This window comes from Budorcas taxicolor, chromosome 1 (genome assembly GCF_023091745.1).
Source record: "Budorcas taxicolor isolate Tak-1 chromosome 1, Takin1.1, whole genome shotgun sequence".
In the NCBI taxonomy this organism is placed as follows: domain Eukaryota; kingdom Metazoa; phylum Chordata; class Mammalia; order Artiodactyla; family Bovidae; genus Budorcas; species Budorcas taxicolor.
Genome location: NC_068910.1, coordinates 33,201,340 through 33,218,632, shown reverse-complemented (window position 1 = coordinate 33,218,632; position 17,293 = coordinate 33,201,340). Strand labels below are relative to the sequence as shown.

General features: G+C 38.2%; 1 protein-coding gene across 1 annotated transcript in view; it reads left to right on the top strand.

The window, feature by feature from the left end:
• Positions 1–17,293, top strand: part of CNTN3 (contactin 3) — a 286,007-nt gene that overhangs the window by 152,593 nt on the left and 116,121 nt on the right. Inside the window, exons 5-8 of the mRNA XM_052638038.1 lie at positions 10,029–10,232; positions 11,673–11,775; positions 12,293–12,477; positions 16,427–16,563. Of these exons, the coding sequence (XP_052493998.1) occupies positions 10,029–10,232; positions 11,673–11,775; positions 12,293–12,477; positions 16,427–16,563 (629 nt within the window). The remainder of the gene's footprint in view (positions 1–10,028; positions 10,233–11,672; positions 11,776–12,292; positions 12,478–16,426; positions 16,564–17,293) is intronic.

Genomic DNA, 17,293 nt, shown 5'->3' with positions numbered 1-17,293 from the left:
GCAAAATTTCCTTCTCAACTGCATGAGTCAGTGTTAAAAATCTTGAGTGACATCAAGCAAGCTCTCAGACCCTTTTAAATGTCTTATTTTAAAGTAGGTCACACTTTCCACTTGGCACCACAGAAAATCGCCTAAGTTACTTGCACAGATCTGCTCAACTGCAATTCTGTTTGACAGAATTTCTTCTAGAAAATGCCTATACAAAGGATTGGATGTCTCTCATAATAGAATTTTATAATGGAACCGGAAATAAACCCTTCAGTGTCAGTAATATGTGTATTAATGTATCTCCAGGTAAACACTGAGGTGACATATTTCATGTTAAGTTGACTGGCCTTACACTTAAGTGACTCAGGAAGGCATGTGATTGGAGGAATGATGTCATTCATCAAGTATTACTTTTTAGAAAGCTGAGGTTCAGTACTGCATTTTGTTAATTTATGGCTTTGATTGGTAAAACCTCTTCGTTCTCTAATAAGAAATATTTCTCATTCCCAATATTCATGTAACATTGTTAATAGAAAGCCCAGCGGCCAAGAAGTTTTGGCATAATGGGCTTGTGATTTACACAAGAGGTTGGGAAAGGTTTCATAAAGCCTAGCTTGTTTGAGTATATAAAATTATCATTTTTATTATAGCTTTGTATTTATCATCATGCATAAAATGATGTTGAAAAGTCTCCAAAGAATGCTGATTTGATATACATTTTACTTTGCAGTATGCAATTAACATTTATTGCAAATGCAGATTTTTGTGATGAATAAAACTCTGAGAGTATTATGCCATGCCAGGTACTTTTTTTTCTTTTTTCAGAATACAGTGAATTGCATAATTTTCTAACATTTTTAATCAGAGTGGCACCGTATATATTTTAACATAGACATGCAGGCAGCAAATGAAATAGTGCAGATCTTCTTTCTCTTCACTCTAAGACATAAAAGTTATATTTTGTTCCATTTCAATGAGAAAGTCTGTAAAGAAAGGTAGGTTGGTGCTAGAAAATTCTGTGTACCACTCATGACAGTATATACCATAACTGTAGGTTTGATTTCTTTCCATAAATCTTTGAGGGACTGAATCTTTATATAGAACACTGACTAATTCATTTGCCTTGTGGTTTCATTGTAGCTTAATATCTCTTTTGGAATTACCCCTCCCTACTTGTATTGATCATATAAACAGATTGTGTAAAAGCTATTTCTTCCTTAGTCATTAGCCAGGTAGGCTTTCTCCACTCTTTGTCCCTGGTTGTTTGCTTTTCTTTGAAAATTGTATCTGTAGCATTGAGTGTGCCTAACACATAGTGAACACTTCATTGGAACTGTCATCATCATTTGTATTAGTTTCCTGTTGCCACTGTTACAAATTATCACAAATTTCATAGCTCAAAATGTCACAAATTTATTATCTCACAATGCTGCAGGTCAGAAACCTGTGGAGGAGGAAAAATAGTTTTCCTTCCAGCCTTCCAGTCTCTTGGCTTAGATACCCCCCACCCATAATAAGAGACCAATGAACAGAAGAAAAGCAAGCAGAATTTGAATATAAAACATATATATTATATAAACACACTCTGTATACGATAGCCCAGGTGGTGCTAGTGGTAAAGAATCCGCATGCCAATACAGGAGATGCAGGAGATATAGGTTAGATCCCTGGGTCGGGAAGATGCCCTGGAGAAGGAAATGGCAACCCACTCCAGTATTCTTGCTGAAAAAATCCCATGGACAGACGAGCCTGCTGAGCTACAGTCCATAGGTTTCAAAAAGTCAGACACGACTGAGTATACATGCATATATCTCATATGTATATTGAAGAGACCCAAGAAAAATGAATAACTCCCTGTAATGGCCAGAGTCACCACCTTCACTAACATTTCCAGATAAAAGACAGAAGGAAATGTGGTTGGGGAGGAGGACAGCTGTTACAGGAGGTGGTCAAGAAAAGTATGGAAGTATGGTCAACAAGATGAAGACCGTTATGTAGATTTCAGTTCTTAAATTCCACATTGATTAGAGCTTAGTCATCCTTTTCTTCCTGGTACAGAGAGAGATTCCCCTTATCAATGTAAACATTTCTTACAAAAGGATAATTTCTACTGAGTTTTCAGAGCTTTACCTAAGTACTGCTTCTTAAAAATAACCAACTTAAAGTGATCCTTATGCCAAACAGACATATTGTGAGGTGATATACTCTTCTCTCCTTCAAGTCCAACACAGGTCTCACTGGGCTAAAATAAAGGGCTATGTTCACTTGCTTCTGCAGTTTCTAGAGGCTACCCACATTTGTTGGCTCTTGGTCTCAGCCAGCAATCCCATCACTGTGTTCTCTGCTTTCCTGGTTGCAGTTCTGACCCTCCTGTCTCCCCATTTTGCTTGTTAGGATGTTTGGGATTACATTTCATAATTCTAGATCCATGTAAGAGTCTCAGCTTGATCACATCTGCAGATTTCCTTTGTTGTTTGTATTATTTTCCCTCTTGCTGCTGTAATGAATCACCATGAATTTAGTGGCTTAAAACACACACATTTCTCCTATCTTAGTTCTGAAGGTCCAAAGTCCAAAGCCAGTTTCACTTGACTAAAAATCAAGTGGTTTCCTTCCAGAGGGCCAAGGGAAAAATCTGATTTCTTGTCTTTTCCTGCTTCTAGAAGTCATTGCATTCCTGGACTTGTGGTCTCTTTCTTCATTTTCAAACCAAAAATTTAGCATCATGAAGTAATCTTTCTCTGACTACAACCTCTGCCTCTGAAATCACACATCCTTTCAACGACTCTGACCCTCCTGCTTCACTCTTATAAGGACCCTAGCGGTGACAGTGGGCCCACCCAGATAATCCGAAATAAATGTCCCATCGCAACACCCTCAGTGCATTAACATCTTCAAAGTCCCTCCTGCCCTACCAGCTAGCATAATCAGAATTTTAGGATTAGGATGTAGACATGTGCCGGGGTCCAGCCCCAGTGGATCCAGGGTAATTCGAAGGGGAGACAGAATCAGCGTCCTAGGAAAAAATTTATTTAATTACAGATATATAGAGAGATTAGAAATGGATAGTGTAATAGGAAATATTAGTGGAGAAAAAGAGGCTGAATAACTTGGTTTACATGGGGTACCAATAAAGCTTCCAGACAAGAAGCTTGCACCACCTACATAGGCCACTGGCACCCACTTGAATATCGGAGGGTGCCCTACCTTGGGCTCCCTCTCACGTGGAACTTAAATGCCAGGGCAAAGTTAGCAGGCTTGGCGAGCACCCACGCTCCAGATGGGAATTCAGCCAGAAAAACAGGGAACAAGAAAGAACGACACAGGGGAATCAGTCTTTCCAGAAACTGATCCAATTTCTTTATTTTTAGATTTGCTTATATACCTTTTGTTACACATAGAGACAAATGGAAATTTTAAAGTCACGCGGGGGTCAGCAGTCCTGACCTTTATCAAAATCAGGTGCTTCATATAAATATATACAAAAAGGTCTTGGGGTTTTACATCATCTTCTGGCCATGAGGCCTGCTGACATTTTATGATCCTTTCTTTCTGATAACGGTCAGCCAAAAAACTTATTTTCCAGGGGTGATTTTTCTTAAACCAGGCACTACCCTCTGAAGGTACCAGATAAAGTTGCATTCCTATAGGGTGAGGGTGTAGTGGGTTACAATCAAGAAAGGGATTTACTTAGCCTAAAGTTTAACATGATTAATCTCAAAGGTTACTACTTATTTCTCCTATATGCTAGTTATATTCATTATAAGGGCAGGGAATATGGAGATTTAGCAGCAAATATTGGCTCAACAAATGAAAAACCCTTCACCAATATAATTTCTAATCAACCCACTATACTATACAAATAATTTTCTAACTTCTCAAAAGAGTCTGTATTTAGAAAGTTTTAAAGCATCTCGTGCCTCTCACGGTTGGGAGGCTGTAAACAATCACATGTGGCTGGACGAATCTGCTCAGGCAGGCTAGAGAACCTTCAGAGGAGTTTATAAGTTGAAACACTCTCGTCACACCAGGAATTTTTATTAACTGGAGCTGCAAGTTAACTCCTTCTCCAAGAGAGGTGGTGGTGGGTCACCCCCCCGTAAAGTCAGAGGTATAGGTGCGAGCATAAAACAGTAAAGTAGGCACTCTGGTTTTCGGGGTAGATGCTCTGGAACAGGAGGTTTCCTGAGGCTCGATCTTGCCTTTGCGTAATGCTGAGCCTCCTTCCTCATGACCCTTGCCAAGGGCGGAGTTCCTCATGCTGGCTCCCGGCAGACATGTTCTAGAGTAAAAGTATATAAACTCAAAGAATGCAAACTATGCTGTCTACCATTATTAAGGCCGGGATCTCTTTTTAAACTTTTGTTTGCTAGGTTTCTGCCCATGTGTTAGGCATTTGCTTCTAAGTTATCTTCCTAGAGTCTCAAAATCTTTTTTCAGGACAACCTTTTTCCCATCTCCGCAGTGGTATTTCTTTCTGATTTTCCTATTTCCTCTGCTTATTCCAGTTCAAAACCTTAGCGTTAGTATTTTGTGTTGTTAGACTTTTTTTTTTTTTATCCTTCTTGATTTTCTGAGGATGTCTTTGGAGGAAGCAGTGGAGGAATACCACTGTATTATTCTAGTTAACATCATATTCCAATAGATGGGTTATTGTACAGTGGTTTAAGGCTACCAAAATCGGACTGATTATGTTCTTTGCAGCCAAAGATGGAGACACTCTATACAGTCAGTAAAAACAAGACCTGGAGCTGCTGGTGGCTCAGATCATGAGCTTCTTATTGCAAAATTCAGGCTTAAATTGAAGAAATTAGGGAAAACCACTAGACCACTCACATATGACCTAAATCAAATCCCTTATGATTATATGGTGGAGATGACGAATAGAATGAATGGATTAGATTTGGGAGACAGAGTTCCTGGAGAACTATGAATGAAGGTTTGTAACATTGTACAGGAGATGGTGACCAAAACCATCCCGAAGAAAAAGAACTGCAAGAAGGTGACGTGGTTGTCTGAGGAGGTTTTACAAATAGATGAGGAAAAGGAAAGAAGTGCAAAGCAAGGGAGAAAGGGAATCATATATGCAGCTGAATGCAGAGTCCCCGAGAATAGCAAGGAGACACAAGAAGGCCTTCTTCAATGAACAGTGCAAAGGAAAGCAGTAGAATGGGAAAGACTATAGAAATTTCATCAGGAACATTGGAGAGATCAAGGAAACATTTCATGCAAGGGTGGGCACAATAAAAGACAGAAACTGCAAGGACCTAACAGAAGCAGAAGAGATTAAGAAAACTAGGCGAGAATACACAGAAGAACTATACAAGAAACGTATTAATGACCCAGATAACCAAGATGGTTTGGTCACTCACCTAGAGCCAGGCATCCTGGAGTGTGAAGTCAAGTGGGCCTTAGGAAGCATTTCTACAAACATAGCTAGTGGAGGCGATGCAATTCCAGCTGAGCTACTTACAATCCTAAAGGACGATGCTGTTCATGTGCTGCACTCGATATGCCAGCAAATCTGGAAAACTCAGCAGTGGCCACAGGACTGGAAAAGGTCAGTTTTCATTCCAATCCCAAAGAAAAGCGATGCCAAAGAATGCTAGAGCTTCCACACAATTGCACTAATCTCACATGCTAGCAAAATAATGTTCAAAATTCTCCAACCAGGCTTGAACAGTATGTGAACCATGAACTGTTGCACTCGTATGTAAGAAAATTTGGAAAACTCAGCAGTGACCATAGGATGGGAAAAAGTCAGTTTTCATTCCAGTTCCAAAGGAAGCAATGCCAGAGAGTGTTCAGACTACCATACAATTGCACTCATTCCACATGCTGGCAAGGTTATACTCAAAAGCCTTCAAGCTAGGCTTCCACAGAGTGTGAACCAAGAAATTCCAGTGTACAAGCTGTCCATTGGATCATCAAAAAAGCAAGAGGATTCCAGAAAAACATCTACTTTTGCTTCATTGACTATGCTAAAGCCTTCGACTGTGTGGATCACAACAAAATTGTGGAAAATTCTTAAAGAGATGGGAGTACCAGACCACGTTACCTGTCTCCTTAGAAACCTGTATGCAGGTCAAGAGGGAACAGTTAGAACCGGACATGGAACAGCAGACTGGTTCCAAATTGGGAAAGGAGCACATCACGGCAATACATTGTCATCCTGCCTATTTAACTTATATGTAGAGTACATCATGTGAAATGCCAGGCTTGATGAACCACAAGCTGGAATCAAGATTTCTGGGAGAAATATCAACAACCATAAATATGCAGATGATACCGTTCTAATGACAGAAAGTGAAAAGGGGCTAACGAGCCTCTTGATAAAAGTGAAAGAGGAGAGTGAAAAACCTGGCTTAAAACTCAGCACTCAGAAAACTAAGATCATGGCATCTGGTCCCATCACTTCATGGGAACTAGAAGGAGAAAAGTGGAAGCAGTGACAGGTTTTATTTTCTTGTGCTCCAAAATCATTGCAGACAGTGACTGCAGCCATGAAATTAAAAGACACTTGCTCCTTGGAAGGAAAGCTATGACAAAGTTAGACAGTGTATTAAAAACCTGAGGTATCAGTTGCCAACAAAGGTCCATATAATCAAAGCTATAGTTTTTCTAGTAATCACATACATGTGTGAGAGTTGGACCGTAAAGAAGGCTGAGAGCCAGAGAATCAATGCTTTCAAACTATGGTGCTGGAGAAGACTCTAGAGAGTCCCTTCTACAGCAGGGAGATCAAACCAGTCATTTCTAAAGGAAATCAACCCTGAATATTCATTAGAAGCACTGTTGCTAAAGCCGAAACTCCAATACTTTGGCCAGCTGATGTGAAGAGCTGACTCATTGGAACAGACCCTGATTCTGGGAAAGATTGAAGGCAAATGGAAAAGGGGGTAGCATGGAAGGAGATGGTTAGATAGCATCAATGGACATGAATTTGAGCAAACTCAGTGGAGGACAGAGGAGCCTGGCATTATGCAGTCCATGGGGTTGCAAAGAATTGGACACAGCATAGTGACTGAACAATAAGAAATCAATAACTAAGCCCAGAAAGATTACATAAATGGTGGAAATTTTTCTTCTTTGAGGGGGCATGAGTTAGGTATCAAGATAGACTTACACTGACTCTGGGATACTGATTTGTCTGGACTTCTCTAGAGGACAGGTACTAAGAATAAAAGTGGAAAAGTGAGAGAGAAAGTCACTCAGTTGTGTCAGACTCTTTGCAACCTCATGGACTATACTCTCCTTGGAATTCTCCAGGCCAGAATACTGGAGTGGGTTTCCTTTCCCTTCTCCAGGGGATCTTCCCAACCCAGGAATCAAACCCAGTCTCCCATATTGCAGGTAGATTCTTTCCCAGCTGAGCCACTAAGAATAAACCAAAGATCAATTTGTAAATTTGAAGAGCTTGGGGGATGAGGAGCGGGACTTTCTTGATGGAAGTTGTGGAGAGGGATAGTTGCCTGAAAGAAAGTGAGTGAAAGGAAATGTTTCCTCCAGGTCTGATGGGAGAGGCAGTTTTTAAATGCCCCTCAATAAAGGAAGATAGTGTGTTGCTCAATTTCAGCAACACTGTGTGAAATCAGGTTTCCTAAGAGACAGACTACAAGATGGGATCAGAGAATCAGACATTTAAAAAAAACATAAACAAGCAAACAAAACAGAAAAAGTGCCTGTGAAGGATAAGGAGGAAGGGAGCAGCAATGGGTCAAGGGAGATTCAGCCTGAGATTCTGAAAGCTTTGAACAAAGATAGGGGAGGAAGACTTGGGCAGGCAGAATGCCAGAGCACAGTTCTGAAAACATCGTGGCCATTCTGGTGGGGAGTCCTCAAGCCTGAGTTGCCCTTCTGAGGAATCCTGCAGGAATGGCAGCATTAACACCCTAGGGGAACTTCGTTAGCTGGAAGCAGCCTATTCTGTCAGGGAGCAGTAGAAGTTTTACTCTCCCTGGATTAAAGAGAGAGGTACAATCATATTGATTTCATGAATAAAACATTTCAAAAAGCAGAATAAGATTGCCTTGCTTTGCTTTCTTTAAAACAAAGAAAGCCTGATTAGTCATGTCATGTCCTGACTCTTTGAGCCCCCATGGTCTGTAGCCCGCCAGGCTCCTCTCTTCATGGGATTCTCCAGGCAAGAATACTGGAGTGGGTTGCCATTCCCTTCTCCAGGGGATCTTCCCAACCCAGGGACTGAACTCAGATCTCCTGCATTGCAGTGGATTCTTTACCCACTGAGCCACTAGGGAAGCCTACAACATTGTTTAGCTCTGTAGTTTATTTAGTACTAGTGCAAGAGAAAGCACCATCAGGATAGGCAGGAGACCAAGTGTGAGTTGGGTGTTGGAGATACATTTTTGTTTTCATACAATTTAACAAACAAATCACATGACTGAGTAGAATTTCACGAAACACTCTGCTGATATGATAGCCCGATGTAAAGCTCAGTTCAGGATTACAAATCAGTGTTTCTGAACATCTGCACAGTATGACATTGAATTACTAAGCTTTAGAATCGTCCAACATTCCCAGTTGCTTTGAAGGCAGAAGAGAGACAGTCATTTTTCATTTTCACCAGGTGCTTGCTCTTCACCCTGTTTGCCTTTTACATGCTCTTTTCCCTCCCTCAGGAGCACTTTTATCCCTTCATGTCAGAATATTCTCCTGTTTTCTAAGACCTGTTCTTCAGTTATAAGAATGTCATCTCTCCTTCCTCTGAAACCCATAGTAACTCTCACCCAGTCTCCCTCTAACAAGTGGAAAAGATCCTACACCATTGGAATTATGCCTTTAATACATTTCTTTGAGTTTGTTATTCATTAAAATTGACTTTTATTGCATCTGGTCTTTAAAGATGCTTTTGGAAGGCATTACAGTATGAAGCAGTGCTACAAGGTTAGTGAAATTGTAAAAGAAAATACCGCCACAGAAAGAAAAAACTAAATAAGCTAACTACAGTAACTATACTTACATAATGACTTGCTTCTGAAAAACATGAGCATCTAGAACAAAGCAGCATAATATTTAGCCCTTATTATCACAGAGGAGGAGAACGACAGTTCCTTTAGGGAGAGTTGCCTTGTTCCCAAAGTTCAGGAAAACTCTAATGTTGGACTTGATTTAGACATTAGTAACATAATTTTATCTTAATTAACCCAATAAATATTTATCGAGGACAGTTAGAAGTTTTTGGATGTTTCCATTTGCTAATTTTAGAAGAGGAAGGCAAGCAGGATTAAAAATTGACATCTCTTTTTATTTACCAAGTGGTGGGAGGACAGATAAGTAAATAGATCGTTATATAAAAGTGACACGTAATTTAAGTAATATCAGCATAGAGTTGCTCTGTATAGAAGCACTTACTCAGAGAATGAGAGATAAGGAAGACTTCTCTGAGTAGGTGATTCATGATGTTGGAACCAATCTTTGAAAAACAGTTATAAGTTATTTCGACAGAATGAGCTTTGGGTGTTGAAAGTGGAGGAAAGCCTTGAACAGAGCAAAAGGACAGTACAGCCTCTGAGAGCAGCATGTATAAAGGAAAGACCCACAAACAAGAGACATTCATAGGCTTCTCAGCTTCTAAGGCAATAAGCAGGGGCTTAATCATGCATGGTCTCATTTTCAAGGTAAGCAATTTTTCATTATTCCAAAGAGTACCGAGTAATTGCTGAAAGTGTTATAGCAGGAGGTGGCATGATGAGATTGATAATTTTGAGAAATCATAGAGCATGTAGTGTGGAGACACAAATTAAAAGGGAGCAAGACAAGCCAGAGAAACTTGTTAGGAAGTATCTGGAGTAGTGATAATGAAGCCAGTGATAATATTGCTCCCACAAGAATGTGGGTCGACAGTGACCTCCGTAGAATGCAGAATGAACACAGCATCATGTCATGTAATGGTTTCTCTCCATGACCTGCAAGAAAACACTAAGTGTTGCTTTGCAGTAAAGGTGATTTCAGATATTTTACATATATTGTAGAAGGTTTTCCTTCTTGATGGAATTTCTTTTCCCTAAAAATTTTACTAGAACTGTCATATGCTTGGATCTTCAATGAATATCCGTCATTTGTCGAAGAAGATAGTCGGAGATTTGTCTCTCAAGAGACAGGCCACCTCTACATAGCCAAAGTGGAGCCGTCTGACGTGGGCAATTACACGTGTGTGGTGACTAGTGCAGTGACAAATGACAGAGTGCTGGGCTCCCCAACGCCTTTGGTGCTTCGTTCTGACGGTAGGAAATATTTCAAGGGGCAAGTCTAACTGGAAACGCCGTTGCGAATACAAGACAAAACAAATTAGGAAAAGTGAAAAGTATATCCTGCAGAATTATTTTTATTTTTTCAGAACAAAAAATATTTATGAGTACAGTAGCTAAAATGATTCCATCAACCTCTAATGTAATTCTTACTCAGAATTGGCTTCCTAGTTTGCAGGGGCTGGTACTGACTGAAAGTGAGGAACTGCTTGTAAAATTTTTTAAAGAACTTCAAGATGGTGGTACTATGCCTTTAAACCAAATATGAACCCTCCAAGCCTGGGGGTCACCTTGTATTCTCATGATGTCACCCGTCTTGACTTGCCAGCCTGAGATTATTAAAGTTCTAGATATTTTGTTATAGGTTAAAAAGCATCTATAAATAAAATTAAAGGGGAAAAAATCGTACATTAGATCCCTAGAATTTATTCATCTTATAATTGAAAGTTTGGTCAGTGTATCTGACCAACATCACCTCATTTCCCCTACCCCTACCAGCATAGTGATTATAGTAATGCTGTGTTGTGTACTTGAAATTAGCTTAGAGAGTAGATCTTAAATATTCTCACTAGAGAAAAAAAATTATTTTTAAAAATTGAAAATAGTAACTATGTGAGGTGTTAAATATGTTAACTTGACTGGTGTTATTATTTCACAATGTATACATGTATGAACTCATCATTTTGTACACCCTAAAAAATGACATTATCCAGTCTTTATTTGTCAGTCATACCTCACTAAAACTTGAGGGGGAAAAAGGAAAACATATGTTTCTTTAGCCCCTCAGTGATTGTTTCAAGGGAGCCCATGAACTGCAAAGCAGATTTATAAGCCTGGGTACTGTCCCAGTTACACAAAACAATATCTGATACAGCACAATGCCATGAACACAAAGTATCTAAGTACTTCTTTCCAGTTAGGTATAATTGAATTTGACCTTTCTTGTTTATTACATTATCATTTCTTGACTTCAGGGAGCTATTTAATAAGTTTAAGGTTGGTGTCTGTGCTACCAGGGTACCATTAAGTAAATTTCCTCCCATAATTTTTGCTCTTTAGGATATTTTAAGAAGTCATAATATATTGTATATTGAAGTTTGACTAGAAATTTCCAAATTGAATACAGAATAAAAAAGCCTTCCATTTTATATAATGTAAAAAAGGTCTAGTTGTTTTCTTGAAACTCCTCTGTAAGCTGTAACTTATGAATCATGGAATCCAAAGTTTCCACATGTTTAATGATATTGTATATTTGGCCCAAGGTAACACAATTTCTAAAAGTACCTACCAGATGGCAAGTCAGTAATTTAAATCATTAGGAGGAAGTACTTCAAAATAGAGCAAAAATTTTTTATTTAAGAAAAATGGGAGAATTCCAAAGGAAACATTGAAACCATTAACTTTGTGTGTTTACAGGTGTCATGGGTGAATATGAGCCAAAAATAGAAGTTCAGTTTCCAGAAACTCTTCCAGCAGCTAAAGGTTCAACTGTGAAATTGGAATGTTTTGCCCTTGGAAAGTAAGTTTTATAACATTTACACCGATATGTGGAAACATTTGGTTGCTGTGAGAGATCAAGATAGCTTTTGACAGACTCTTCTTTTCCTTATTTTCTAAAAATTTCTTTCATTTAGAAGTAAAGGAAAATTAAAATAGAGGGGAAATTCACATATATAATTTAGTTTGAAATTTGAAAGGCAATTTGCAGTAAATGACTGTGCCTGCCTAATTTCATAAACTAAATTGGTGTTATTTTTCTTTTGCTTGTTCGTTTGTTGTATTATAATACTGTGGGAATGCATTTTCTCTAAATTATTAATTAACTCAAGAAAATGCAAAGTTTATTTTATTAAAATATCAAGTTAAAGAGATAAATCTTTGCATTTGCAGGTTTAGTAATTGATAGCTGACTGTTTCTGCATTTGAAAAATCTGTGCCATTTTTTATTCTATCCTAACAAAACTTTTATTTTGTCAAGCCTAAAAGGCTTCCAGGCATTGCTTAAATAGCAAATAACTTGATAAATTTCTTCATAGTCCTGTACCCCAGATTAATTGGAGAAGAAGTGATGGACTGCCTTTTTCCAGTAAAATTAAGTTAAGGAAGTTCAGTGGTGTGCTTGAAATTCCCAACTTCCAACAGGAAGATTCAGGTTCCTATGAATGCATTGCTGAGAATTCACGAGGGAAAAATGTTGCCAGGGGGCGTCTCACTTACTATGGTAAGCCCTCACTTTCAGCATATTGGATTTTTACCTTTTGCTCTCTCTATAAATTATTAGTATTGGGGTTGGAGGCTGGGTAGGAGATTTTAGCAGAATCTCAATGTCTAGCTTGTTCTGTTCTATACTTTGTTAAATGGGGATAAATATTTATCATAAAAGGAATTAAAAAGAAAGAAAATTTTGCAATGAAGTTGGAGACATAATATATTCTTACTGCATTTTAAACTGATTCATATGATAATGAAATATTCACTTTTTTGGGGGGGGGTTAAGAATAGCAATTTACTTACTTAACCGAATCAAGGAGAGATCTCCTTTCTGTCTGCTACTACCTCTAGAAAATGGGATTTTATATCTTTCTCTGTGATCTTTACTAAGCAGAAAGAAACTTTCTACTGGGAAGACTTGCAATTACTGCATTAGTCCAACCACATAAACTCAGGCTCGCTGGACCTCTTCAGTATTATTCTATGCTTTCCAATAATAAAAATATACCATGTTTGCTGCCTTTAATTTGTAGTCATATTTATTTTATGTACTGTTAAATTTGGGTAAGAAAGGTTAATACAATTACCTTTGTTTAGAGTCTATTTTTAGGAAAATTCAGGTCAGTTCAGTCACTCAGTCGTGTCCGACACTTTGTGACCCCATGGACTGCAGTGTGCCAGGCCTCCCTGTCCATCACCGACTCCCAGAGTTTGCTGAAACTCATGCCCATTGAGTGGGTGATGCCATCCAACCATCTCGTCCTCTCTCGTCCCCTTCTCCTCCTGCCTTCAATCTTTCCCAGCATCAGGGTCTTTGGAAAATTAGATTATCTTTTTTTGCCCAAACTTGTTTTCAAATCACTTTTATTTCAAAAAATAATATTAAGTATTGTTATGAAAGTATGATTTAGAAAGTAGAAATAAATCATTTTATAAAATGTACTATAAAATATGTGAAGATGTAAACTCAGCGAATGTATTTTTGCAGTTTAACCATTAAAAACATTGTAAAATAAATGAGAATTGATCACTTCTGTGAACGGAAAATGACAATATAGTCTATTTATCTTAAAAACTTAAAATTGAAATAATTTGCAATGCTAACTTGTATAGTGTACATAAATATTGCAAAGAGGAAAAATTTTGCAAAGACAAGTATACAGACAAGTAAACCCTCTTCAAAAGGATGTGAACTTTGCAAGTGCATTACATCTGATTAGATTGACACTTGTTTTATTGTAAGTTTATAGGATCTGCCAGGAACAAAACGGAGGTGTGGATTGATAGCATGAGCCATTCTGTGTTGTAATTCTTTCTTCTAATTACGAGATTTGGTTAGAATACACAGCACCAAGTTGCCGTTTCCCAGATGCCATGTTCTACACATTGGTGGGATGATATGGATATGTGTTGGGGACACCTAAACCATGTGGTTATATGGCTCTAAGTTGACCACAAAAAGTCCAAGCTTATTTTCTCCTTTCTAAACAGCCAGTACCTGGCCCACTTAATGTTTTAGTAGGAATGTTTTTAGCTCTGTGGAATGGCAGCCCTGCACTAATAATAAACCCTTGTTTGCTTGTTTGGCAAGACATTCAAAGCTAAGCTGACATTTAAGTGTCTTATAATCAGGTCCTGGCTCAATTTCTCTGTGGCGTTTCTTTCTGCCCTTACCTTTTCCCTTTCTCTGCATGTTGATTCCCTGACAGTCATAGAATGGCTACCAGCAGTGACCAGCACATTAGTTCTTGTGCATGCTTCCTTTCTGTAAAACATCTTGCAGCTCACTTCTCAGATCTCATTGGCTGCGTGTTCGTTCCTAAACCAATCACTGCTGCTGCTGCTGCTAAGTTGCTTCAGTCGTGTCTGACTCTGTGCGACCCCATAGACGGCAGCCCACCAGGCTCCCCCGTCCCTGGGATTCTCCAGGCAAGAACACGGGAGTGGGTTGCCATTTCCTTCTCCAATGCATGAAAATGAAAAGTGAAAGTGAAGTCGCTCAGTTGTGTCCGACTCTTAGCAACTCCCTGGACCACAGCATACCAGGCTCCTCCGTCCATGGGATTTTCCAGGCAAGAGTACTGGAGTGGGTAACCAATCACTAACAAGGCGAATTGGCTTAAACAACTTACCAGCCTTTTTTGGAACACAGAATATGGTCAGGTTTCCCTCGATTTTGTAGAAGAGAAGATAATTCAATAAAAAACGAGGGCATCTTAGGAATAAAGAAGAGAGAAAATGGATACACAATAGACAACAAACATCATCTGCTATACTTAGTAAATGAGGCAGATGGTTGCTTCAGTCCATTTTTATATGTACCTAAGAAATAAATTAGAGGGAACTCCTGGCAGTCCAGTGATTAGGACTCTGCACTTTCATTGCAGGGGTCACAGGTTTGATCCCTCATCAGAAAACTAAGATACCATATGCAGTGCAGTGCAGCCAAAAAATAAGATGAAAAAAAAAATCTCAATTAAAAAAAAGAAATCAGAAATCAATTAGAAAGTTTCATGAAAGTTACTTTAAAATTCTGTCTGAAGTCTAGTATATTCAATAAATGCCTTGCAGTTCTCTGATTATCTGCTCTGATATTTCATGTAAAAAATGGTCCAGTAGAATATTTGAATCTCATATGATGGAATAAGGGGATAAATCACATTATGTGGCAATTGCAATCTTAGGATTTGCTTAGTCCAGCAAATTATCTTTCCATTTGAAGAACAGTACCATAAGAAGCCAGTGGAAAATTTTACTAGAAACTTGAGCCTCAGTCAAGGGATCATATGTGAGTCTATTGTCGTCTCATCCCACCTAGGCTGATTAATTCCTGAAAGAAGACAGTGTGTTTCAATATAGAGTAGAGAGGAGTGATTTGGGACAGAATTATCCTTCAGATTGGGCAAGCCGTTTATATTTTATAAAAAGACAAAATAAGGTAAAACTTCGATGGGTACATTTTCTCTAAAAGCTGAATAGCGATAGTTTCAGTTTCATTTATAGAAAAGGCAATTTTATGAGATATAAACAGAAAGGCAAATCTTCCCATGGTTGAAATTAAATAGAAATAGATAAAAATCTTTCTTCATGTGGAGGATGCAAATGTGAACCCCGAAGTACACATCACATGTATAATGCAATGTGAAACTGGGAAGACATCTCACCTCCTAGTCTCAGAGCTAAAACATAGACTGAGATTTGGCTGAATATACTTTGAATGTTGAGTGACTTTCATTGTGAGTGGTATGTTGCTTTCATCTGTAAAAGGACTTCCCAAGTGTCTTCAAAATGTAAGTAAAAATGATAAATCCACTTGATGCAACTGATTTGCATACATAATTTAAGGTTGCATGAGTTACTTCTTTTTCATAAAAAATCATTTGATTCAAATTGAACGAATTTATCCATCTTTCCCTGCTTTCATTTTAATTTGCACAGAGGTTCATAAGATGTTCACTGGTTTGTATTTAATTAAGAGTTATTTCTAACTTGAAGGAAATATTTTTTTTCTTCTGCTATACAAGTTTCTCTTCTATTGATGCTGATTTTTAGTGCATAATTAAGACTGGTATCTGCTGTCATTCACATATTAAGTTGTCATCAGTTGTGAGCTCATAATTCAAAAATGTACTTGGACAAGAAAATCTATATAGTTTGTGTACCTGCATTTTTCTGCTGATATCTGAAGAACGTATTACAGTGCCCAGAATTTTGAAAACAGAAAGCATAATGAATTTGACTCAGGAAAGGGCAGGTTGTAACATCCATTCTCAAATCTAGAAATGTTTCACATACCCACTTAGTAAATACCTAGTGAATTAAATACAATTTAGCCACTTACATTACATTAGTTTACATTAATCTATTATTGCCCATAGTCATATCCACTTATATTTATGTGGATAAAGTATTTGTTTTTTATTGTGGAGTGGTTTGAATTTTTTTTTTTTTCATTGCAGCAAAGCCTCATTGGGTTCAACTCATAAAAGATGTAGAATTAGCAGTGGAGGACAGTCTTTACTGGGAATGTCGGGCTAGTGGTAAGCCCAAACCTTCCTACCGATGGTTGAAAAATGGAGAAGCCCTTGTGCTTGAGGTAAGGTCATGTGCCTGGTTAATACGCCTTTTTCCCACTTTGTATAAATGCCTTTTCTGGTACCAACTGCCAGAGTAAACTGGTGAGTTTGCACACATTCATCTGAAGAGTTTTTATCACATTCATCTGAGAAGTGGTGCAAGGGAAAAAAGGATAAAATCAAGTACCCAGTCTTCCAAGGAGGAAATATTTTCAGTATTGAATTTCATTGGAGAAAGATTATTTTATGAATTTAGTTCATAATATAAAGTCAACCTATGAACAATGCAAGTGTTAGCTCTTGTATAATTTATAATCAGTTCTCTGTGTCCCTGATCCATGGATGCAACCAACCAGGGACTGTGAGGTCCTGTAGTACTTGCAGTTTTCAATGAAAAAGTATGCAAGTAAGTGGACCCCCCCATAGTTCAAACTTTGTTGTTCAAAGGTCCACTGCACTATTTTTTTTCATTTTGAAATTAGAGAAGGCTTTATTTTAATCATACGTAGAATGTGATTTCCATTTTTCCTGTTTGATAACATGGATGGCCTCTGGAGAATAAGTGTATCAATTATATCCTTACCTTGTTACATGAGTATTTTCTCAGTCACTTCTCAAGCCACGTAATTTTTGCTCTTTTTAAAAACTGTTGTACTAAGTCACTTATGTTCCTTCAGATTTTTCCACATAACCATTCATAATACCTACAAAGCTTAAATAGATATGTGTTTTCCAGCACCCTTTTTAATA